A 26747-nucleotide genomic window follows, 5' to 3' on the forward strand; every position below is an offset into this window, starting at 1 on the left:
TCAAATACCAGATTAAATAATTTTTACATTATAGTATTCCTGCTGAAATTGCTGATGTGGTTTCTGCTTTTCTGGCTGTACTCTGTGTTGTCTACTATCCACATATAGAAATTTATAGCCGAAGTCCACACTACCATAATAAAAACTACAATGTGCAGCATTTCTTTAATAGTCGGGCAATGGGAAGGAAGAAAGTTGATTTCAAAGTAGAAAACCATTTACCTGCATTGTTTTGGCACAAACTTTACCTTAAATTAACTTGAGAGGCAACCAATGGGTCTGCAGGGTTGAAAACATTTTAAACAGTTTGAAAAACAAAACATTTGAAGTATATTTACTATTACTGGCTACCATTGGCAAAGTATTATAAGAGAAGCATGACTGGCTAGTGTGAAGGTAGGTATGTAGAGAAATAAAGAGAATGCAGGCGTTTCCGGGGCTTCCTCAGCAGAATTGTTGGCTTCTTCTAAAGCCCAAAGGGTGGGATATGATATTAATGAGGCATTGACTGGCAAAGGCCCAAGAAAAATTTTCATTTGAGTAAACAGATTCAAGACAAATATAAGATCATTGAGAAGCAGCACCCAATGAGATTTCTCAGTTGAATAAAATATCTCTGGATGAAGATCAAATTCAAGATATGGTCCTTCCACCTATCTTTCCAGACAGTATCAAATGGAGAGTGACATGGGTGAAAAAGAAAGTTATTCATATCCAAGAAAGAATATTCCCAGGCACATTCCAGGAAGCAAATAGATTTGAACCCTACTAAGATCTCAGAGAATTATAGCACTAAAATACTATGACTCCAGAAATATGATCATTGAATAGTCAAGACTTAAAATAACTGTTGGTCTTTTAATCATTCTCAAACAAGAAAAAAAATTATTTTTCTTTTAAAGACAGTGTTTTACTCTGTCACCCACGTTGGAATGCAGTGGTACAATTATAACTCGCTATAACTTCAAACTCCCAGGCTCAAGCTATCCTCCTGCCTCAGCCTCTCAAGTAGCTGGGCTCCAAATGAAGGCCACCTTCAGTTATTTTTTATTATTATTACTTTCTGTAGATACAGGGTCTTCTCGTATTACCCAGACTGGTCTTAAACTCCTGGGCTCAAGCAATTCTCCAGCTTGGGCTTCCCAAAGAGCTGAGAGTACAGGCATGAGCCATCACGCCTGGCCTCAAATAGGAAAAAAATGTATATTAAGGCTATATAGCCCATAATGGGCACTTCTAATATACCCACAAGGAGAATAATGAAAAAGGACGTATTTCTAAGAAGGGATGTGCAGAGGCTTGAGATAACTACAGATAAGAAAGCTATCCTAGGGAACTGGCTCAGAGCCTGTCAAAGACCCCCTATGCCCTATATGTTGGGGAGACTTTATAATGTCTGTCCAGGAGCATTTTACCTGTGATGGCCATGTGTATCTGATTCTTTCTCTTCACAAGCTATTTATTGTGATTTCTATCTTCCTAGTCTTCTTCTCTTGCATATTAGGTATATGTTGAAAGTGTGTTGCAAAATGCAGAAAATTTGTTTGCGGGGGGTTCACTGTTGTCATGATAATTTGATAAGGAAAAAGCCTAACCAGAGATCATTGACTTGAATTAAATCCAGTGACTGCAAGTATTTTGACTATCACTCTTGAAAAGTAATCATACCTTTTCATGAGTCAATAGAATATGAAATGAATATTTGGTGACCAGAAAGGGGGCTTGTGGCAGAGATGAGCTAGATCCACACTAATTTCATCTCCTTTTCTTGGCCACCTAAGAAGATGACATCTACAAGCCTCCCTTGCAGTTCAGATAAGGCCATAAGATTAGGTTTGGGGCAATGGAAGAATGTCTATCTGTAGGAGACTGAGCACCAGGCTTATAGAAGCAGCCACCAGTTCTTGAAGAAGGCACTGGGAACCAGTCAATCTCCTTGCCAACATGGAGATGTTTTGCAGCTCAGAGACAAGCCCTCAAGTAGCAGTATGTGTTAATGGGAGTAGAGCCCAGGCAGAAAGAGCACTTAGCAACCACTAAACATGTGATCCTAGCATGTGGGCCCCCACTTCTGTGGTTTGAGGCTTCTATAAAAGGCCAAGAGAGAGGTTTCTCGGGGCTCTCAGAGAACAGACAGGAAGTCCACCTCTTGCAGGCATGTACCTTCAATCCATGTCCTGGCTGTTTTTATTTGCACAGTGACGGGGTACCACAGTGGGCACCGACATTTATCAGTTCAAAGCTTCTGCATTATGGCCCAGGAAAGAGGTTCACATGGTCTCTTACCTTTACTTGGTGACCTAAGATACCACGTTCTTATGAAGGTACAATCCAAAGGTGAAAGTAGTCTGTATCTTTAAATCATCCTTTGGCAGTTAACTTCCAAAAAGAGCTGGCCAACACATATCAGACTACCCCATGAGAAAGAAATATTTTATTTTCTATTTTAAGAAACTGAGATTTGGAGGTTTTAGGTTATAGTGTCTAGAGGTTATCCGCATAACACAGCATTCGATTTAATTAATGGACTTAATTATTAATAAATTGGTATTTTATCTTTTTCTTTCTATAAAATCTTGAATAGGAAAAAATATCATTAAACAAGTGAGACAATGAAGTGTAGTAGAAAAATTCTTGCTTTGAGATGCCTGATTACTATTTTTTTTCTTTTTTTTGTAGAGACAGAGTCTCACTGTACCGCCCTCGGGTAGAGTGCTGTGGCGTCACACGGCTCACAGCAACCTCTAACTCTTGGGCTTACACGATTCTCTTGCCTCAGCCTCCCGAGTGACGCCTGATTACTATTAACTTTTTTATTATTACTAGGTAAGTGGCTCTGGGAAAGTTAATTTCTCTAAGCCACTGTATACATCTATTAAATGAAGCTATTATTAATTTACTCAATTATAGGAAGAAATCCAGAACAAAAGTTTGCTCAATGGTTCTTAGGATTTTTGATCAATAATTCTGTGAAATATTAGTTAGGCATGACAGCTACTCTAGCAAACGTACAAAAATATTTTTTTTAATTTAAAAATATTTGGCTACTTAAGGATGCTGACAAAGTCCAGCTGTATGTATAAAGACTGTGGAACACATGTTTAAATGGTGTTAACACATGCCAAGCAGCTTTATTGAAAATTATAATTTATAAAAGATTATTTGAGAGTGATATAACACAGATGATAATTTCAAAAGGAATCTATTTCCGAGAACTGGGAGTAGCCAAGAGTATTGCACAAATCTCTCCATACTCTCAGCCCACCCTGCGGTCTGAGATGATGGCAATTAAGCAGGATTCTCATTTCTATTTCTATATATTGTCAGCTGAAAGCCTATTCTTTCAGGTAATCTCCCTAGATATCCAATCACTAGCGCTCATTTGGGTCGATCATTATTTCTGTGTAAATGCTATCATTTGAATGTCTGTGTTCTCTAATTTATATCCTAAAATCCTAACCTTTAAGGTGGTGGCATTAGGAAAACGGGCCTCTGGGAGGTGATTAGGTCCAGAGAGTGGAGGTCTCATGAACGGGATTAGTTCCCTATAGAAGAGGCCCAAGGATGTTGACTGTCCCTTCAAACACATGAGAAGGTGCCATCTGTGAACTAGAAAAGGGGACCCTCATCAGATCACCAGACACCAAATCTGACAGCAGCTTGATTTTGGACTGCTCATCCTCCGGAACTGTCAGAAATAAATTCCTGTTGTTTATAAGCCACCAGTTTATGGTATTTTGTTATAGCAGCCTGAACAGAATAAGATGGTCAAATAATAGAAACTGTCAAGTAAACCAGAAATGAAAAGAAACACCTAAATGACTTGTTGCCTGTATTTAATTATATGTTCACTAGCTAATAAATCAGGCTAATAAAGATATTTGTGTTCTTACAAAATAGAAAAATAATAAAGTCTATCTAACATGAATTTAAAAGTTAGAGATTAAGTGGAATTTTTCCTATTCAAATCAAAATGAAGAATCTTACAGGCAAATCTAAACAAAGAACATTTAAAACTCTTTTTGTGTTCTCTTTTATTTTATTCCTAATCATTGGAATACAATGGGCACTGAAAACTAAGCATTTAAATGTAAAGCAGAAAACAAAACATGAAAGGATATATGACTGGTTTGGTCTTCAAGTTATTTTTGTGCTTGTTTAATTCACAATTTCTTATAAAAATCATGACCTTTAATCCTATTTTAGACATTTTTAGGAAAAAATAGAAAAATTCAGAAGGTATGATTCTCACTGTTTATCTTCTTTAAAAAGTTGTACTTGTCTTACTCCTACTGATTCCATTATACAACACAGAATGCGAGAATATAAACATTAATTTAAATATTTAAAGTCACTAACATAAGAAAAGAACAATGTCCAAAATATTAGAAAGAGAAATAGTTTTTTAATTCAAATCAACATCTAGCATGACATTAATATTTTTAATGTCTATTAATTTAACTGGATGTATATGAATAATACAAAAAAAGCAAATAAACAAGAATAACATTTACTTAGTAAGTAAACAAGAATAGCATTTATTTAGAAGGTCATCCTTCTCCCTCTTTTTGCGTTTACACACAAGACATAAAATAACTTTCCACTCACCAATGTGGAGGTCTGTGAGGTGTCGGCCAAATCCCCTGAGATCTCAGGTGTCCGTGTGTTGTTGGGGATTCTGTGAGGGTTGCGAGCTATCGCTTCACACCAGCCCAGCATTTTCTCCTTCCTCTTATCCCTTTTCAATTTCTGAAATTCTGAAAATAATTTACATTCCCTGAAACAGGTCACTTATTTTAGTTGTGTTTTGGAAAATATACAAAATTAAAATTAAATTAACTATATAATGAAATACCAGTAGAGACTCTTTTCTAACTAAAGATTATGAAGAGGAAAAGAAGAATATGCTAATTATTAATAACATCCTAGAGTAACAGGGTCACAAGACAATGGAGACAATACACATCTTTCCAAAGGCCATGACATCTTATATACCCCTCTTTGTGACATTTAAAGACAATGGGCATTCCTTGTGCCAGGTTCTAAGTATTACTTTCAGGTATCAGTTTATAATAACAAGTTCTTATCTTGAGAGCCAAGAACAGAACCAGTTCCTGATAATAACTACATATTTGAGCAACATCTAAAATTTGGCGTAGCTATTCAGTTTGCATATCCTCCAAAAGCAGAATAAAATGAATCCAGGGCAGTGATAAAGATTTAATTCTGGCAGTACCACGATTATCTCTCTCATAAAGTTCTGCCAACTAAAAAAGGAAAAATTTTATTGAAAGCATAATAAACTTAGTATATGGCATCTATCACCAGTATAATCTATTCAAAAATAACCATTAAAGAAAAATTCCTCACTATGTCATGAGTAGAAATATTCCGTAACTCTAGCTTTCGAGAACTTTCCATTTGGGGGAATGTTTTGTCTCTGAAAACAAAGTCGTATCAACAATGACTTTTAAAATAACGGAGAAACATTGTTTCCTTTGTAAAGTTTTATAGCCTCCTTTTCCACTCCACCACCCTCAGTAATTAGAAATAGTTTATTGCAGGTCTTTAGTTAAATGCATTACGCTGTCAATTAAATATCAAAAATAATGTGGAGTAATTATTTTTCACAGCATCCAAAGCAATTAGCAATCTGGTGGTTAATAGCATTTCAGGGATTCAAAATTGCACATTTCATAGCACAAAGAAAAGTAACATAAAGAATGGTTGCACTAAAGGATTGATGAGTTATTAGTCTAAATGACAGAATACTCAAGTGCATCTGAGCAAAGTAAACAGGGAAGTGATAAAAAGATCTTTTGTGAAAAGAAGTCTAAGCTACTCAATGGAATGGATTTCTTAAAAAGACTGGCAATCTAATATAAATGACTTATTGATTTCAGGTACAGAAAAGCAATAAGGAGAACTTGAAAACAATTATCTGAGTAAGTAACAAATTATTAGTACTTGTTTTTCAAACACCTTGCATTAGTTTTTATGGAAAAGCCTCTATTTTATATGAAATCTGCATATCCAACTAATTTGCATTCCATAAAAAGTAAATATCTCCAGATTTCCAATATACATTATCTTGGTTACTCATCAACTTTTAATTGCATTTCTTGAAGTGTTGTAAGAGTAAATGAAAGTGAGTATCTTTAGTCAAAGGCGAAGAGTGAAACGATACATAATGACCAAAACAATTTAATTAAGTATAAAAAAATGTGCTGCTTCTAAGTCATTTACATCTACTTTTTATCAATTTTAACTTTATAATTAAATATCATTTTAGTACTTATAATAAAACGTTTAGTTCATTCATGAATAAAAAGCATATAGTGTGGTCCACAAAATTATGATACCATCAGTATCCATTCTAAGACGTGTTTATAAAGGCAGACAACTTCGTATGTCCTATTCAGATTCTTTCTGATGTCATGGTGCAACAGCTGTGTCACTCCTTATCCAGTCAAAGTAATATAAAAATATTTATTAGGCCCCTCTTATACTGCAGTGACTGAAGCAGGCATGGAAGAGCCATAAGATGAAGATTGCTTTCATTTTTTGTATGAACTGAGTTCAGTGCAACAATAAACTTGAGTGAATTTTAAAAGCCAAGAACCATTCTGGCATTTTTCGATCTCTAATATTTAGACTTGTAAATGTATTTGGTTAACTCAAAGGTGACAGTTCCTCCTGATCTTAGATATCTTTCCCAAAGCTGGCTTGTATACATCATCTTTTTGAACTATTTTGCTGAACTGTCAGTAACAGCACAGAAATACTCACAAAGGAAGAAGCAGGTGTGATGTGAGAGAGAGCACTTTAATTAGAGCTTCACTTTAGCTTTTTATTATATTAACAAGAACTTTATCTGGACATTCATATCACACTATAAGAGAGAAATTTTGCTTAACTCCTTGCTATATAATAGCCATCTGCTGACTCTGTTTGCTGCTTTAGAATCAAAGCATCATCTCCTGGAAAAGTCAATGTTTACATAGCCTTGAAGGCAGCAGCAAGGGTACAGAAGAAAATTGGGAGGGAGAGAGAATTAAAAAAAGGAGAGACCCATTGCCTACCTCCTTAAATTCCTGTGGGTAAGGGACTGTTACAGTCTCCTAATGATACTATCTTCCTTTCTGTTATCACAAAACACTAAGATTTTGGCTCACATTTCAAAGAATTTTTTTTTTTTTTTTACATCATTGACACTAAAGTAGATATTGTAGAAATAGTGTAGGTGAGTTAGGAGAACTGAAGAGTTAGAAGTGTTGACTGCTGAGCTTGTGACGACCAGCTCCTTCCTACACAGGTCTGAAGTACTCATCATATTCTCAGGTGTAAGGAAGTACTATCAGCCAGAAGGATAGGCAAATGTTGAGCATTTATAATTAACCCTAAAACACTTCAAACTGTAAGTACCATCAGTAATATATCAAAATGGGAAAGTGGTCATTAAGCATTCATGTTAATTGCTATCTAACCATTGAACCAAGCTAATACGAGATATGGCAATGAGCAACTTATATAATGATCACAGGAAATTGAGATTTAACTAGGCTTAATTTTTAATATGCTACTTCAAGCAGATATTTAATTTAATAAATAGGAATGCATCATAGTGCATTCCCTGTGAACTAAATTGACAACAAATTACAATTAGGGGGAAAATGCAAGGCCATTGGGTGTATCTTAGGAGAATAATTTACTTTTAATTTAGGAAACATCTATTGAACATATCCTTTGTGCCAGACACTGTGCTTGGAACAGACAAGCCAGCCAACTTTCACAAGACAGCATGCAAGAACTAAGACAGCAGCATGTGAACACTAGTAAGCCAGGGGAAAAGATATTTTACTTAGCATCAGGTGCAAAGGAATGTTGATTTTGGAAGAAGTAAAATTGCAAGTAATTCACATTAAAGTTAAAATTTTCCAGGTATGGGTCGGCACCTGTGGCTCAGTCGGTAAGGCGCCGGCCCCATATACCGAGGGTGGCGGGTTCAAACCCGGCCCCGGCCAAAACTGCAACCAAAAAATAGCCGGGCGTTGTGGCGGGCGCCTGTAGTCCCAGCTACTCGGGAGGCTGAGGCAAGAGAATCACTGAAGCCCAGGAGTTGGAGGTTGCTGTGAGCTGTGTGAGGCCACCGCACTCTACCAAGGGCCATAAAGTGAGACTCTGTCTCTACAAAAAAAAAAAAAAAAAAATTTTCCAGGTATATTGGCTCATGCTTCTAATCCTAACACTCTGGGAGGCCAAGATGAACAGATCCCTTGATCTCAAGGTGACCACCCTGAGCAAGAGTGAGACCACATCTCCACTAAAAATAGAAAAATTAGCTGAGCATTGTGGCAAGTGCCTGTAGTCCCAGCTCCTGGGGAAGTTGAGGCATGAAGATCGCTTGAGCCCAAGAGTTTGAGGTTGCTGTAAGCTATGATGACATCATGACACTCTACCTCAGAGCAGCAGAATCAGACTCTGTCTCAAAATCTTATAATAGTAATAATAATAATAAAGTTAAAAATTGTTACAGTTTTAAAGTCTTCTTCCACTAAAAGCTGTGCTGCACAACTCTGGGAGTGTCCTTCACATTACAAGCCATATAGATGACCCTGTGCTCCTGGGGATGCTCTTGGTCTCCTATACCCCGTGCATGATGTGTCTGCAGTTGTGCAACTCGCAGGACTGACCGGCTGACTTCTCCAACTGAAGTTTTTACATTCATCTTATTTTATTTCAAGTGTAATTGAATTATAAAAGCAGAAATGCATTTGCTACAGAAAAATGAAGTTGTCTCTACTTAATTACCTGCTCAACTATTTCTTTCCACAAATTTGTTCCACATTATATTTGGTAAAGTATAGTTAAGGCCAATAATTGATCCCTTTTTTCAACACATACGTATAACTGAGCAAGTGCCCCCTCATCCTCAAATCTGACACTTCTGACTGGCCCTTGTCTAAGAATCGGAAGGAATTTTTCAATTGTAAAAATTTCAGAGATTTGACTGTGTATTTGTTAAGCTAACATGTAGTTAAGAAATAAAGGTCTAAATTATTGGACACCCCCCCCTCAACCAGGATAGTAAAGATGTTTAATTTCCATTATAAAAAAAGAGAAAGGGACATTTAGAAATTTGCTTCTCTTCCTTGTTAGATTGCATTATTCCTGATAATAAATGTCTGTTCCTTGGTAACACATGTGTATGTATGTGTGTTACCCCCTAGACACTGAGAAAATGAGATCATGCACGCTTACAACTCACACCAACTGCTGCTGTGCGCTTCTGAAGTGCTCAGGCAGAGGTATCAATTATTCTTGAAGACTTGCAGTGTCAAAGACCGCCAAGAACTTTTGGTTGGGGATCAATTCTGAAAGTCTTTAAACCAGATAACTACATTAGATAAATTTCTTGCTACATGATGGAAAAGTGTCCCGGGGCTTTTCCTGATTGCTGTGAGTAGGCGATTGGGTTTCTCAAGGGAGGGAGCGATTCATATTTATACTTTAGGAGGTGGAACAGGAACTAACATAAAGCCCAATAGATACCTGTTGATAATACAATGAATGAGAAGATAAAGAAATACGTTCTACGTTTTAGAATAGCCATAAAGAGAGTCATAGTGAAGCCTTAAATTCTTTGATGCTTTTGCTTGGACAATCTGAAAGATTTATTTAGTATATATTTTTCTTTTTAAAGATTATGTTTCTACCTTGGAATTTTTTATTAAATCATAACTGTGTACATTTATGGGGTACAATATCCTGATTTGATATACAATGTGGAATGCTTACATCCAACTGATCAACGTAACTATCCCTCACTTAAGTATTTGTTGTGGTAAGACATGTATACTTTTAATAGTTTTGAAATGTACCACTGCATTGTGCCCAGTAGGTGAGGTCCCACCCAATACTCTCCCTCCTCCTGTCCTCCTTCCTCCCTACCCCTTTCCCTTCTCTTCCCTCCTTCTTTCTGGACTCTTGCTATGTTTTATCATTTGTACGAATGTGTAAGGGATCGTATATTGGTTTCATAATAGTACTGAATACATTGGATACTTTTTTTTCCATTCTTGAGATACTTTATTAAAAAGAATATGTTTCAGTTTCATCCATGTAAACATAAAAGATGTAAAGTTTCATCCTTTTTATGGCTTCATAGTCTTCCATGGTATACATATTCCACAATTTGTTAATCCAGTGATGGGTCCATGGGCACTTGGGCTGCTTCCATGACTTGGCAATTATGAATTGGGCTGCAATAAACATTCTGGTGCAAATGTTGTTGTGAAATGATTTTTGATCATCTGCGTATATACCTAGTAGAGGAATTGCAGGATGGAATGGTAGGTCTACTTTTAGTTCCCTGTGTATTCTTCAAACTTTTTTCCAAAAGACTGCATTAACTTGCATTCTCACCAGCAGTGTAGAAGTGTTCCTTTTTCTCCACATCCATGCCAACATCTGTAGTTTTGGGATTTTGCAATGTGGACTAGTCTTACCAGATTTAGATGATATCTCAAAGAGAAATTTGCATTTCTCTGATGATTACAGACGATGAGCATTTTTTCATGTGTTTGTAGGCCATGCGCCTGTCTTCTTCAGAGAAGTTTATATTTAAGTCTTTTGCCCACAAAGAAATGAGATTATTTGTTCTTTTCTTATTGATTAGGTTGAGTTCTCTGTGGATTCTAGTTATCAGACTTTTGTTGGAAACATAACCTGCAAAGTTCTCTGTGATGGAATTTCTTTAAAAATTATCGATCTTTCTGTGACGTCTAATAAGCTACCCCTTCCCTGGTATGGTAGTGAATTAAGAAATGACACAAGGAAGTAGCATTCTTGTTCCATACTTGGCTGAGATGTGCATAGAGAAGCTTTTTTTTTTTTTTTGAAACAGAGTCCCACTTGGTCACCCTGAGAGTGCTGTGTTGTCACAGCTCACAGCAACCTCAAACTCCTGGGCTTGAACAATCCTCTTGCCTCAGCCTCCAAGGTAGCTGGGACTACAATGCCTGGCTATTTTTTCTATTTTTAGTAGAGATGGTGTCCGGCTTTTTTTTTTTTTTTTTTTTTTTGCAGTTTTTGGTCAGGGTGGGTTTCAACCCACCACCTCCCGTATATGGGGTATATGGGGCCAGCGCCCTACTCCTTTGAGCCACAGGCGTCGCCCTGGTGTCTGGCTTTTGCGCAGGCTGTTCTCAAACTCCTGAGCTCAAGCAATCCACCACCCGGGCCTCCGAATGTGCCAAAGTATAGGCCTATAGGCATAAAACACCACACAGGGCATAGAGAAGCTTTTGAGGAAACAGCTTTGGTAGGAATTCTAACACTAGAGACCCTCAGGAAAAGAAAGGAGTGACTTCTAGGTAGACAACTCGGGAAAAATTATAATAATACTGACTCCTCTAACCTTAATATGTTAAAGGAAGTGACCCAGCAGAGGGAGTGAAAGTCATATATAATTACCTTACACTTAGGTTGGGGAAATTGGTGTTCTTTAGGGATGACTAAAAATCTTCCTTATGAGAAGGATTATGTTATTTCAACCCTCAACGCATATCTTGGGAAAATATTCTAGATATAAAAAAAAGTACAGACTTCAATTGTAAGCTCTGACATGCAAAGAATTTAGAAGTCCTTGTTCTCATCCTATAAAATAGTAAATCTGAACAAACTGAAAATCAACAATTTTTCTTAGACCCATTAGGGAACTGAAGTTACAGAACAAACCCTCATTCCAAAATATGGAGAGATAGGAATACAGAGAACTATGGTCAATGTCATAACAATTGGAGAGGAGCTGTTGCAGCCATGAACTAATGGGTAGTAACAGCTAAACAGTAAAATCAGTGTACTATTGCAGGCACAAAATGGATTAGCTCAAGAGTGAGACCTTCCCAGGGACCCCATTCTTAGTGGGTATCTATACTTTCTTGAGTTTTACTGTCAGGGAATTGACCTCAGAAAGGTCTCATGGTGGTATTAGCAGACGGAGTGGAAGACTAATCACTGTGAAATACCCCTATAACAAAGAGACCTATTGTTCAAAGGAACACTATCTTGGCAGAGTTCTATTAACCCACCTGAATGAAGGGCATATCTCCCACTCTAGGCTTTTCTGGCCTTCCTGCCTCACCTCAGGTGGGAAAGGAGGCTTAAAATCACTTGTGAAGGCCACAGCCCAGAGGCATGGCTCACTAGAAGATTTATATTTAATCATAAAATTATAAAATAGCTTCCCTCCTACTGTACCTTAATGCCACACCAACAAGGCTTCAGGGCAATAACAGTGAATTGTAGTTGAAAGAACAGTAGGACGACAGTCCCTTTGAGGAGCAGCACTTAGGAGCCTAATGTCAACAAGGGCACTAGAAGAATTCTATAGCTACAGCAAACATTAAACACAGCCCAACTTTTAGCTATAATAACACAACAACTCCCATTAAATGTGTATTTATTTCAGTGTCTGTTATCTGATGCATCATGTTTGGCTTTTGACAACAAAAGCAAAAAACACCAGGCCTGCTAAAAAGCATGAAAAAAATACAGTCTGAAAAGATAAAAAAGTTTCACAATCAGACTCAAATATAATCAGTCAAAGAATTTAAAATGTCTATGATTAATATGAAAAGGGCTATAATGGAACGAAAGGAGACGACATGCAAGAACAAATTGGTAATGTCGACAGAGGAAACTAATCTCTTAGAAAGTATCACAAAGTAATGCTGGAACTTGAAACCCATAACACAAATGAAGAATGTCTCTATGGGCTTAACGCTAGGCTGGACACATCCAAGGAAAGCATCAATCAGCTTGAAGACAGAACAACAGAAATTTTCAACTGAAATGCAAAAAAGCATAAAGAATGGGAAAAAAATGCTGACCTTCCAAGAACTAGGAAATAACTTAAAAAGGTACAACATATGCATAATTGCAATATCAGAAGGCGATAAAAGAGCAGAAGAAAGATTTACAGGACACAAGGTTAGTATGCAAAATTCAACTGCTTTCCTTTTTACCTGTGTACCTTTATATATTAATGAACAATTTTATTTAAAAATTTTTAAATTTAAAAAGTACCATGTTATTAAAAATTATTTATGTACAAATATAACAAAATTTGCACTGCAAAAATTTTAATTTAAAAAATCAAAGAAAATTTAAATAAGAGCAGATATATTCTGTATTTATAGATGGGAAGATTCAATATTGCTAAAATACTGATTTTTCCCAATGTTAGCTATAGATTTTGTGCAATCTCAAGCAAACTCCCAGTAAGCTGTTGTGGAGATACTAGTAAACTTGTTCTAAAGTTTATGGAAAAAGGCAAAATAATCACTGAAATAATTAAGACTAGTAATAATAATTACTGAAATAAATAAGACTGAAGGAAAATGAATTTGGGGGCCTCATGCTATCCAGTTTTCAAACCTTACTATAAAGTTTCAGTAATCCAGACAGTGTGATTTTGGAAAAAGAATAAATATATACAACAATGGAACATAAAAGGGAGCCCAGAAATAGGTTTATAAGTATAGTCAACTCATCTCTGACAAAGGACAATTCATTGGAAAAAGGATAGACTTTTCAATAGTGATTCTAGAACAACTGGACATTGATATGCAAGATAATGAATCTAGACACAGACACATACCTTTCACAAAAGTTAATTCAAAATGAATCATAGACTTAAGTGTCAATACAAAACTATAAAACTTCTATAAGAAAACAAAGGAAAAATTGTGTGTGACCTTGGGTTTGGCAAAAGGTATAAGATATAACATTAAAATGATCCATGAAAGAAATAATATTGAGAATTTATAATTTACTAAAACTATAAACTTCTGCTCTGCGAAACACTTTTAAGAGAAGGAAAAGACTCAGAGGAAATATTTGCCAAAAGCATATCAAATAAAAAACATGTATCTAAAACATACATAGAACACTTAAAACTCAACAGTAAGAAAACAAACAACCCTATTAAAATGGGCAAAGGATCTGAACAGACATCTCAACAAGATATACAGATAACAACTAAAAATACACAAAGATGTTCAGCATCATATGTAATTAAAGGATTGCAACTTAAAACAATGAGATACCACCAGAACTTTTATCTGTTGCTTATGGGGACACAAAATGGAACATTTTAGAAGAAATTTTGGCCATTTCTGAACAAAGGTAAACTTAGTATTAACATACAATCTGGAGAAAGAGAGGTTAGATAGCTGACTAGAGACCTCAGTCACCAGATCATCTCAGAAAGAAGGAAATGTTTTAGATTAAAAAAAAACCATAGCTCAGGTATAATTCTGAGGAAAAAATGCCAGAACCTACCAGGGATTCATTGGCCAAAGTTGCAAAATAGAACAAGGGCCAAGATTTCAGCAGAGATCAAGTCCCAACAGACTTAAGAGTCCCATGGAAGGGTAGGGGTCTTTGACTCTCCCTCCCTCACACCTCTAGTGGTCTGCAGGCTCTTGAGCTGCTGGAGAGCTTCTCTACCCTGGGGGGCTGAAAAGCTGCTGCCACCAGGGAGCTGGGAGCTTGTTGAAAACAAAGCACTGGGCTCTCAGCTTCCTGGGGGTCACTCCCCATCACTCCAAAATGCAGCTGAGACAGTGGCACTATACTGCTTTTCCTTCCATTATGTGCCTTTTTCTTCTTCAAGGAGCTTCATCCCTTCAGTTTTAAGTCACTAGTCCCCACGTGAAACATTTCCCAAACCCTGGTCAGACTATGCTGGCCACAGGGGGCTGGTGGGTCATGGGGGAATTGTGCTTGGACATTCCATGGGGCTGCCTTCCAGGGAGAAGGAGCACAGGGCACAGAGTGCCAGCCCCGCTCCATTCAGATTCTTTTTCTCCTCCTGCTCCCACCCCCTTCTTATGAGTACCAAGGGTACCTAAAAGGACAATTGAGCCAGGGCTTTCAGGAGGAACATCGTCCCCTCTGTTGGTGTACCCACCACACTGACAGAGAGTGGGTCTCATGTGTTTCTTCTTAAATACCTCAGGCTAATTTCAAATTATACTCAGGCTACAATAATATAAAAATAGAGGCATAGAACAATGGAACAGAATAGAAAACATAGAAATAAAACCATCTAACTATAAACTATCTGATCTTTGACAAGGCAGACAACATATACTGGAGAAAGGAAGCCCTATCCAATAAAATTGGAAAAACTGGATAGCCATATGAAGAAGAATGAAACAGGACCCCTAACTCTTGCCATATACAAAAATTAATGCAAGATGGATTGAAGACTTATATGTAATGTATTAAACCATAAAAATTTTAGAAGAAATCATAGGGAAAACTTTTTTTTTTGCAGTTTTTGGCCAGGGCCGGGTTTGAACCTGCCACCTCCAATATATGGGGCCAGCACCCTACTCCTTTGAACCACAGGTGCTGCCTCATAGGGAAAACTTTTTTAGACAGCAGCCAAGGCAAAGAATTTATGACTAAGACTCCAAAGGCAAATACACAACAACAAAAATAAATAAGTGGGACTTTATCAAATTAAAACCTTCTGCAAAGCAAAGGAAATAATCAATAGAGTAAGTAAACTACCTACGAAATGGGAGAAAATATTCACAAACTACATCTGACAAGATGCATATCCAGAATATACAAAGTACTCAAACAAATCAGCAAGAAAAAGAAAAAACCTATTAAAAATGGGCAAAACTTTTTTTTTTAATAAAGCAGAAGCTTTTCAAAAGAAGATAGAGAAACAGTCAACAAACATGAAAAAATGCTCAACATCACTAATCATCAGGGAAATAAAAAAAAAAAGCACATGAGATACCACCTTACCCTTATCAGAATGTCCATAATTAAAAAGTGAAAAAGTAATAGATGCTGGTGTGGGTGCAGAGAGGAACACTTATACATTGCAAATTTGTACAACCTCTATGCAAAACAGTATGGAGATTCCTTAAAGAAATAAACCTAGACCTGTAGTTTGATCCAGTAATCCCACTGCTGGATGTCTACCTAACAAAAATGAAGTCATTTTATATAAAAAAAAAAAAAAAAATTCCTACAACTTGTATGTTTACCACAGCCCAATTCATAATTGCAAACTATGTGGTATCAACCCAAGTGCCTTTCAGTTCATGGATGGATAAAGAAACTGTGGTAGCTACAAAGGGTCCATGAAGTTCATGTCAAATTTAAGATATTAAACTTTATGGATACCCTGTATAGCATGGAATACTATTCAGCCATCAAAAGGATGAATTAATGTCTCTTGCAACAATTTGGATGGAACTGGAGACTATTATCTGAAGTGAAGTATCTCAGGACTGGAAAAACAAAAGCATATGTTCTCATTAATAAGTAGGAGCTAATAGGTGGGCACACACGAGCACAAAGCAAGATAAAGGACATGAGAAACCAGGAAGGGGTGTTTGAGACGGTGGGTATGGGATAAAAACTTACCTAGTGGTTACAATGAACACAGTTATGGTGATAGGCACACGAAAAGCCCAACTTAAGCATGATTCAATATATCAATGTAACAAAACCATCTGTGCCCCTTTAATTAATATTTTGAGATTAAAAAAATGAAAAACATACAATCCAGCTATTGTGCTTATACTTATTTACCCTACTGATTTAAAATTTTATGTCTCATATAAAAATGCACACAGATATTTATAGCAGGTGATTTATAATCACCAAAATGTGAAAGCAATAAAGATGTCCTTTAATACAAATGGATAAACAAATTATGGTGATCCATACAGTGGCATATTACTCAGGAAAAAAGAAAAAGGCTACCAATGCATAAAAATTCATGGATGAATATTAAATGCATATTGGGATATTAAAGAACCCAGACCGAAAGGCTATTTTCTGTATTATTCCAATTATATGACATTCTGGAAAAAGTAATGCTACAGGAAAAGTAAATGATCAGGGGTAGGACAGTGAAACTATTGTGTATGATGCTTTAATGGCGGCTGCTTTACACTGTGCATTTATGACAATCTATACAACCTCGTGGAATGAAGTATAAGCATCAGTGTATGAAAATTAAAATATATAATTCAGGAGGTTGAGGATGTCAGGACAAAATACAGACTAAAAAAAAACAATATAAATATACTATGAATGTATGGAATAACCTCACTGAAGTGGGTGAGGGAAAATGTGCTGGCTAAGTACCTTTAGAAATGAGTGGAGTCTATAAAGTTAAAGGCAAAAGATATTGTACACAGTGCTATTCTCTAGTTCATAAAATTCTTCCCTGTGGAGATTGGGGTTAAGCATTCTAGGGCTGGTGTGTAAATGGTTGGCAGATAGCGAGTGCCATGTCTTTCAGCTCAGAAGCAGGTGGTTACATATGCAGTGTGGTAACGGGTCAGAGCTTGTATTTAGCATAATACAGAAACGTGACTACATGTAGAAACGTTTATAAATATGTGTATATAAATGGGTTATTATACATATGTGTATCTTGCTGTGGGGTGACAGGGCAAAGTAGCAATGAATACATCTAATGCCCAAATCTTGGTTACTGATAGGATTCTCCAATAAAAGGAACTGGAGCTACTTGGATATCTGGCTGATTCCACAGTGAGGGCATGAAAAATACAAGATGAGCCTAGGAAAACTTGTAGTGCTAGAAAGTAAAGAAAAGCAGAAAATCAAAACAAAATAAAACAAAACAAACATGATTGGGATATATGTCAAAGGAACACGGAAGCCAAACCAAAAAGCTCCCGGTAGCTATAGCTGGTACAATTTGACCAACAAAAGAAAGCTATAACCCCTGAGTTTATGTTATAATGAATGATTGAATAAAGAAATAAGAGAACTGATTCTCTTTTGTGCAGAATTACAAATAATTTATGTAGATACTCTAGCCTCAAAAACAGGAAGAGAACATAACTTCCCACTGCATTGTACGCAGTATACAGCAACTTCCTTCCGAAGAGTACAGGGTGGAAAATGGAAAAGAAAAGTAACTTTACAGAGAAGAAACTTGACAAATATACCTTAGCCAGGTAACCAAGAGGGAAGTCTTACTGACTTAAAATGTGATTAATTTTACCTCTAGGGTATCCCTCCAAAAAAATCTATAACTCCAGCCTAATTATCAGAAAAAAAATTAGCAAATCTTAATTGTTGAGCATCATACACAACACTAACCAACAATCCTCAAAACTTCCATGGTCAACTAGATGGGATGCTGGAAAAAGGACATTAGGTAACAATGAAGGGAATCTGAATGAAACACAGACTTTAGTTAATGATAATGTATTCATGTTGGTTCGCTGATTATAACGAAGGTTATACCAGACTAACATAGCATATCAATAATGGAGAAAATGGACTAGAGTATATGGAAACTCCTTGTATTAAGTTTGCAATTTTTCTTTAAATATAAAACTGTTCTAATTAAAACGATTTGAAAATACAAGCTAGGTGTGGTGGCTCATGCCTAAAAGACTAGCACTCTGGAAAGGCTGAGGCTGGTGGATTGCCTGAGCTCAGGAGTTTGAGACCAGCCTGAGCAAGAGTGAGACCCCCATCTTTAAAAACCTAGCTGGGCTTTGTGGCAGGTGCCTGTAGTCCTAGTTACTCGGGAGGCTGAGGCAAGAGAATCACTTGAGCCCAAGAGTCTGAGATTGCTGTGAGCTATGACACCGTAGTACTCAACCCAAGGTGACAGAGTGAGACTCTGTCCCAAAAACAAACAAAGAAATAAATAAAAGAAAAGAAAAATGCAATGCAGATTCTATGTTTCAGGTCTGTGAAAATTACATTTTCTTTTAAGTATAGTTTTAAGCAATAACCAGTAGAAAAGAATGATATCCAGAGACCAATTAATGATCTTGTAAATCTAACAAATTGTTCTAAATTACATGCTTAAGGAATTTATTATCAAGAAAGATTGCAGATAAAGCTAAACATTTGCAGTGGAGTTTTTTACTTTGTTCAAATAAATCAATAAATAACTACAGGAGACTGGCAGAAGAATATATATCACTGATTTAGGACTCAAAAAAAGTGACAAAGTTGATTTTATTCAAGCTCCTTACCAAAATAATCACTTCTGGACTTAAAATAAGCCAGTTTCCACTCTCATCTTTCTTAGAAATGGAGGGATATGGTGAGAGAATAAAATTCACAGAATTTAATCCAATGCCTTTGAAGGATACACTTTGCTATGTGCAAATGACATACGCACTTTCTTAAGATTCAATTTATCAAAGGCATGAAACTGTGAGTGTATAAGAAGAGCAAAAAAAAGAGAAAACTTAGCTTTTTGAGGAGTTCTTTATGAATCTACTTAAAGGAGTCTGAATAAAATATAAGATTTTAAGTTTTCCAGGAAGGCTATGTTAACCAGTGTGATGAAAATTGTCCAACTGTTTATAAAACCAGTGTATGGTGCCCCATGATCGCATTAATGTACACAACTACGATTTAATAATAAAAAATAAAATAAAATAAAAGATTTTAAGTTTTCCAGTGTGAAACACATTTTTATCATAACAAGTTTACCAAGGCCTTGACTTAATAATAAGCGCACTTTTAATATAGATTTACTGAAAAAATTCCTTGCCATATGGATTTAAGTTGATTTTAATAATTTTATAATCCATTCCAGAGATAAATGGCCTGCATCTTCAAAGCTATTGGAATCAAAGAGTGTTTTGCATAAAAATTTTGAATATGCGGTTTTTACCAGCCATATGAAACCTGAAAGTACAGTTTCTGGGAAGATGGGTTTCCTTTCAAATTCTTGTGTTTGTTGAGTTGATTTCAAGATTGCTGCATTAATCCTTACTCATACAAAATTTATGAAACACTCATGTCTTTATAAATGTATAATTGAACATTTAACATAAAATATTTTATATACCTTTTTTGTTCCCCACTTAAAATTATAACAGTTGTTATCTCATTATGTAATATAGATATGGAATCTACACAGTTCACAAATGAAAAGATATGAGAATATACATACAAGCTTATGAATATCTGGGTTTATTTTGGGGACTTTAATCATTTACATAAACATAGTTATTTCTGATAAGTTTCACAAAACTCCAAAGATTAAAAAATGTGGTGTACAATTTCCTCTCTGTTCTGCCTAAGTTAAGGTACTATCGACCTCTGTTCCTTCATTGCCCTTGTTGCCAGCTTAAATTTCTACTAAATTTCTTACAAAGAGATATGTTTATCTTTTGCCACTGTAATTCTTTAATAGAGTTACATGTTTTCCTCTTCACTTTGGCTCTAGGGAACTCAGATATCAATTAAAAATTTACCTTAATGTTTTCTAATGTCCCTTGCATATATTTTTACATCATTAGTATAACCCTGAGTATTTGTTAATGTCTGAATATCATCAACCACTGGTATTATTCTTTTTTTTTCCCCATTTTAAACTTAATACTCCAAATTTATCTTTGCAGTTCCTTCAAACTTCTTTTGTAAGTTATAAAACTGCATTCAGATAAATATATTTCTAAACTGCCATTATATACTAAGAGTCAGCAAATTCTTAGTATTCACTCATAATAAATTTCCTTCTTCCATCTCTACCTAGATTCCAACTCTGATACTTACAGAGAATGAAGAACAAAAAGCCATACGGTTCTAATGTTTCATCATGAAGTCTTGCCATCTGATCACGTTGTTAGGTAACTAGTGATAATCATGATGTATTTCTAGAGCAGAATTCTGTAACACTAAATACACGAGGGCCTGTTGGAATTTCCTTCTACGTATGAGGTTAATCAAACATGCAATCATTTCTATAATGTAACAGAATTCAATTATTTTTAATATTAAAATTATTGTGTATGCCCTAATCATAATTCCAATGGTAGAAATATAATGGAAATGCCATTGTATACTCAATTTTTTTCATAATGAAGACTTTATAATGATTCAGATATTGACTATTATGTTTTTTTCAAGTGCTCTTATGTGTGACACACTATTCTTTGCCATTCCCAGAAATTACTTTGCCCAAATTCCCAAAATATTTACCAATATTCATTAGTAACTAAGTCAGAAATATCACAATGTAATTGATTATAAACAAATGTCCAAAATTTGTGTTGGACAAAAACAGTGATAAAAGCCATATGGACTTTCATTGACTTTCTTGCTTTTTTCCTGAGAAGCTGATCCTTCAGGTATGTTTCCATGCAGTCTCCTCCTCCTAGTCTCCTGTGCAGTCTCCCTGCTCTCATCCTCTTGTCATGCTAGCTATCCAACAATACTGCATCAATAGTTCTGTAATATTTTACCTGGTTATTTACCTGCTTCTCTGACCATGTGAACTCAGTAGTTCATTTATTTCACCACCAGAGTGCCTTCGGCATTGCATGACTGTTAGGGGTCCCTCGTCTGCCTTCCCACCTGCATTCGGACTACTCTAAGAAAGGCAAGAGGTATTTTCAAATGGTTCTCATACAGCCTCCAGACGAGAACATAAATAGCACTCAATAATAATAAACATTAAAATATTAAGTAGCCAATCAAAATAGGGAGAAACAAAGAAAGAATGTCAGAATAAGGAGAATATTTTCCATACATTAATGAAAAACAAAACCCATATGACCTAATGGTGAATAATCTTTCAATATTATTTATGTGAAAAATATATAATAATCCTATAAAATGTGAATTAATATGAAAATTATACAGTAACTTTAAATGCAAATAGAATGTTGTCACAGATTAATGAGTATAAGATACAATGTGAACAACTATTCAACAGTTGATGCCAAAAGAGAAAAACAAAACATAATTTGAATGTATCAAGAATTAGAAGCTTACAATATTTTGAAATTAAGAGAATAAAAATAAATGAATTTATGAATTTTTAAAAAATCATAAAAGTCAGAAGCTTTTAAAGCTAATTTCACTGTCTTATTTCACTATGAAAAGAGTAAAGATTACACACACACACCCCTACACACAAATGTGTACTCTGGAGCTGATCCCATAAGAACTAAATTTGGATATGTGAATAGTAACTTTTAAAATAGCATCTGTGAAGATCCTTCTGAAAATAAGTTTGACATTTAAAATGTATTCTGTTTCATTGTGGAGAAAAAAGTTGAACTGGTGATAAAAGAAGAAAAGGAAACTTTGGGGTTTGACACTATAAAATAAAAAAGGACTTGGCTGGACTTGACTTTGCTCTAAGATGCCTGTGTGGTGACATTCAACTTCAGGGATTTCTTTTCTTTCCAAAAAAGTTGAACAAAGTTGTGCGAAATAGGCAGGAAGTTCTAATATGACACAATGCTCTCCTACAATATTCCTGATGGCATAATTTTCCATAACATTTAATTGAGCATTTATAGTGCACTAATGGGCTCAAGGCTGAATTCATAATGCACAAAAAGAAATGCCTCAAACTCTGCACAGTAGCCTAGAAGGAGCAAGGTTGTACTAGCTAAAGAAAAATGATTTCCAGGGAAGCAAAAGGACACCAGGAATGAATAGTGTAGCTTGGGGATTACATGAGTGATGTCATTAATACTTAGCATCCTAGTTTATCTCCCCAAGCATTTCCTCAATCTAGGAAAACTTAGAGACATATGCAAACTTAACTGGGGCTTTTGAGTAGCCAGGTATAAACACCAGGCTATTCCTTAGGAAATGTGTTACAAACATGCTCCAGGAACTTTGTCAAATGGGAAACCCCAAGAATAGGAGCAACCCAATGGGATTTGCTCAGGCGATGAGCAGACTCAATTTGCACACCCAGCAGGCTGCAGAAATGAAGCCCTGACCTGAGCGAATGCAATTGCAGAACAGTTGTAGAATCTGCCTGAGGAACGTTAATGTCTTGCTTTCTTTGACCCTAAAACTCACCATCAAATCAAAATACAAATTGCATATTATAGGTGGCTACTATTGAAAATTCCTCTCCTATATAGTGTCTGTCAGAAAAACTCAAGGGAGATAGAAAAATTCTGAAATAAGAGAGCCTTTGCAAGCAGGTTGGACATTATAAAAATCTACTTCTTTAAGATAAGCAAACGCTAAGCCTATTAAATAATGTTAAACCAATGACTATCTTATATTTATGTAGCTATATTTATTACCTCATGATTTAGGTTTAGTTTATATAATACATGGTCCACATTTCATACTGTTACAAATTAAGGCTCTTTTTTCATTAATACGTCCTCTATGACCCATGTAAACAAAATATCATGCTTTATCTTAGTCAACATGTAAGAAAATTGGCACAAATAATATTGGAGATTGGCATCTTCCCAAATAGTGAACTTTCCCCAGACCATCTTTAAATATGAGAGAAACATAAAGCCTATATTTCTGTATTATATTCTAAGTGTCTCGTTGCTCCAATAACTATTATCATTAAGATGTGTCTGAAACATTTTCTAGTTAAAAAGCTTTATCATTGAAACCAATCCTATTTTTCATCACTTTTGTAATGAAATATTTAGGATATAGACAAAATAGAGCAGAGACATGGCATTTCTGCCAAGTACCTAAGTTTTTTGTTGGGTTTAGTTTGGGTTTTTATCATACTGCAGGAGACATTATTTAAAATTAATTAATATGAAAAATATGAAGCGCATATTTCTCTTCTCATTGCTGTAACATCTACTTGGCATGACAGTAAAGTGTTATGGAAGGAATTAAGAGGAAATGTCAGTCCAGAGCAGGGATTTTCAGCCAGTGTGTTGAGGCACCCTGGTGTGCCATGAGAGGATCTTAGGTATGACACAAAAATTTCTAAAGATCATTAATTAAATTATTTGTGAAAGGAGTTCAAAAAACAGTAAGTATATTCTTTTATTTACTTTTTCCTTTGATTAACATAAATTTACGTGTGCTGTAGAAGTTTGTTTAACTATAGGTTCAAGTGTGCTGTGAGATAAAAAAGGTTGAAAAACACTGGTCTAGAAATGTTGCTTTTTCTAATGTAGCTCAGAGAAAGATGGCTTAAAAAAACTAAAATCCTGTCATTCTTGGCAACATGGATGAGCTTGAAGGACACTGTGTTCAGTGAAATAAGCTGGGCACAGAAGGACAAACATCTCATGTTCTCATTCATATGTGGAAGCCAAAAAATGTTAATCTTACAGAAGCAGAGAGTAAAACGGTGATTACTGGAGGTAGACAGGGTTGGCAGGGGATTGCCAGAGATTGGTTAATGAAAACAAAATTACAGCTAGATAGAGGAATAAATTCTAGTGTTCTATAGCACTGTAGGGCGAATATAATTAACAATAATTTATTGTGTCTTTTCAAATAGCTAGATGAGTGAATTTCAATCATTCCAAACACAAAAAATGGTAAATATTTAAGGTGATGGATATGCTAGTTACCACGACTTGTTTATTCTGTAAGGTATACCCGCATCAAAATATCAGACTATATCCCATAAATATGTTCAATTATCACATCAATTAAAATTATAACAAAAGCAAAACCAAAAAAAGATGGCTAGAAATCCAATAAAACAATAAATGAACCATAAATGATGGGCTTTTATGTGTGAGAGAGAAGGTGCTTTTATTTTCTTTGGTATTATGCAAACATTGTCATCTATAATCATTTTTCAAGAGTCAGTACAAAACAGCCTTGCTTTTTCCATGGTCTAGCCTAATAGGGTGTTTAATGAAAGGTCTAGTTAAGGGAAAATGGTCTCAACAGAGTATAGTAGTAGGGTTAATATTTAGTTGCGTTATGTCTAACACCATCCATTCCAATATGTTGTTATTCCATATACTCTCACTCATGGAGTTTTGTGGGGCTCTGACAGAGAATGAAGGTTAAACACAGAACTCTGCTCCCTAAGGGACATCATAGTAAAAAGAATGGAAAAGTGAAAGAATAGAACAGCGAATTGACTTGCAGAAAGACTCAAATATTTTAAAATGGATAAATTACGTTTGTCTTTTTATGTTAAAATATATGTATGTAAGCCAGGTGCAGTGGCTCATGCCTGGAATCCTAGCACTCTGGAAGACCCAAGTGGGTGGCTTGCTTGGGCACAAGAGTTTGAGACAATCCTGAGCAAATTGAGTCCCTGTCTCTGATGAAAATAGAAAAAATTAGCTTGGTGTTGAGGCAGATGTCTATAGTCCTAGCTAGTGCGGAGGCTAAGGCAAGAAGATTGCTTGAGCCCAGGAGTTTGAGGCTGCTTTGACACGCACTCTACCTATGACAATAAGAGAGACTGTCTCAAGAAAAAAAGAAAATATATATATGGCTCTACGAAACCAGACATAAAAACTAATGGTCGCAGGATATGCATTTGATATCTACATTTACAACAATTATATACTTATTTATTTATTATGTACTTCTGTAGAATACATCTTGATTTGTTACTATTGAATCCCAGGGATTTCTAGTTAATAAGTAATCCAAAATAAAATGCTAAGGAAGTGTGTTTTAGACACTTTATTATAATTACAAATTTTATGATCTGTAATGTCCAAGACAACTAAGTTTTAATAGCAAATAAAGGATATTTTATATTTTTTTATTTTATACTGGAGTTTTATATTAATTTAGTCAAGAAGCAGCTCAAAGTATTATAATTGAAGAAGCTTCAAAAATTAACAAAAGTTGGGGCTGTGCCTGTGGCTCAAGGAGTAGGGCACTGGCCCCATATACTGGAAGTGATGGGTTCAAGCCCGGCCCCAGCCAAAAAAGTGCAAAAAAAAAAAAAAAATTTAACAGAAGTAATTCCATAAGATCAAACATTAAATAGAATTGGCTATTTTACTAGACCTAGTTAGTGGAACTAAATTCGAAATTCATCAAGCCATCAGTATGAGTGACATTTCATTCTAATTCACAATAATCTTGTGTATTCCTGCATTGCTGTTGCCAATCCTTTGTCTTTAGAAAGTGAATATTTTTCCAGCATTGAGCATGTGTATGACCTTGATGAGAAACGAAGTAGATTGCCCAGAGGGAAATGGAGACAACACGTGATTAGAGCAAAATGATAAAGAATATTTAATTTTTTTCATTTTAATCTACATAAGTGGATCCTTAAAAAATGGTGCATCTATACCCTAATAAAATATGAAAGCAGGTTCTCTGGGGAGTTGAAACTAAAAGAATTATCAGATGTGAAGAATTTGGAAATCATACCTATCTTTTCCACAATGAATAGATGGTGTGTGTACTAGCTAACTTCTTTTGCTTCAGAAGAAATTATCTGGTAGAGATTTATCTCCATGTAAAGGATAAATATGATCAACAATGGATTACCAGCATTCAGGAAGAAGTGTTTTTGCCAAACCAATAAATCATGTCTTACTTTCAAGATAATTTCAAGATATTTTAACCACATAATCAGAACAGCAGCATCTGAGAAAAAGAGAGGCGGGGGAGAGATAAAGTCTTGTGGAGTGTTATTTCTCAGCATTTATTTAAAAATGATAAAGTCATACTAGAAGACCAGACTCAGTGGAAATTGGAAAAATAATCAGTTATTAAGGTTCTTCTTCAGCTAGTGGACAATCTCTCTCCTCCTATAAGTTTCCTTTTAAGCTTCCTCTCCAGCTAGTTCAAGCTCACTGTACTGGTAGTGGTGATTGGGGTGGGGGGAGACAGGACCAAGTATAAGTGTGAAACCTTAAACTTAAAATGAAAAACCTCTTAGCAACTATAATGATCCTTGTTTGTATGCCACTCCAGACTTCCTTAGCCCTTGAACCCTGGCTATTTGCTCACATCGGAGCACCTTGGCC

General features: G+C 35.6%; 1 protein-coding gene across 3 annotated transcripts in view; it reads right to left on the reverse strand.

The window, feature by feature from the left end:
- The window catches only part of MARCHF1 (membrane associated ring-CH-type finger 1), a 967912-nt gene that overhangs the window by 393538 nt on the left and 547627 nt on the right, over positions 1-26747 (reverse strand). For all 3 annotated transcript variants that reach the window (XM_053583965.1, XM_053583959.1, XM_053583949.1), the window contains one exon: positions 4609-4757. In XM_053583965.1, coding sequence (XP_053439940.1) covers positions 4609-4719 — 111 coding nt within the window. In that variant the 5' untranslated portion in view covers positions 4720-4757. The remainder of the gene's footprint in view (positions 1-4608; positions 4758-26747) is intronic.

This window comes from Nycticebus coucang, chromosome 1, assembly GCF_027406575.1.
Source record: "Nycticebus coucang isolate mNycCou1 chromosome 1, mNycCou1.pri, whole genome shotgun sequence".
Classification (NCBI taxonomy): domain Eukaryota; kingdom Metazoa; phylum Chordata; class Mammalia; order Primates; family Lorisidae; genus Nycticebus; species Nycticebus coucang.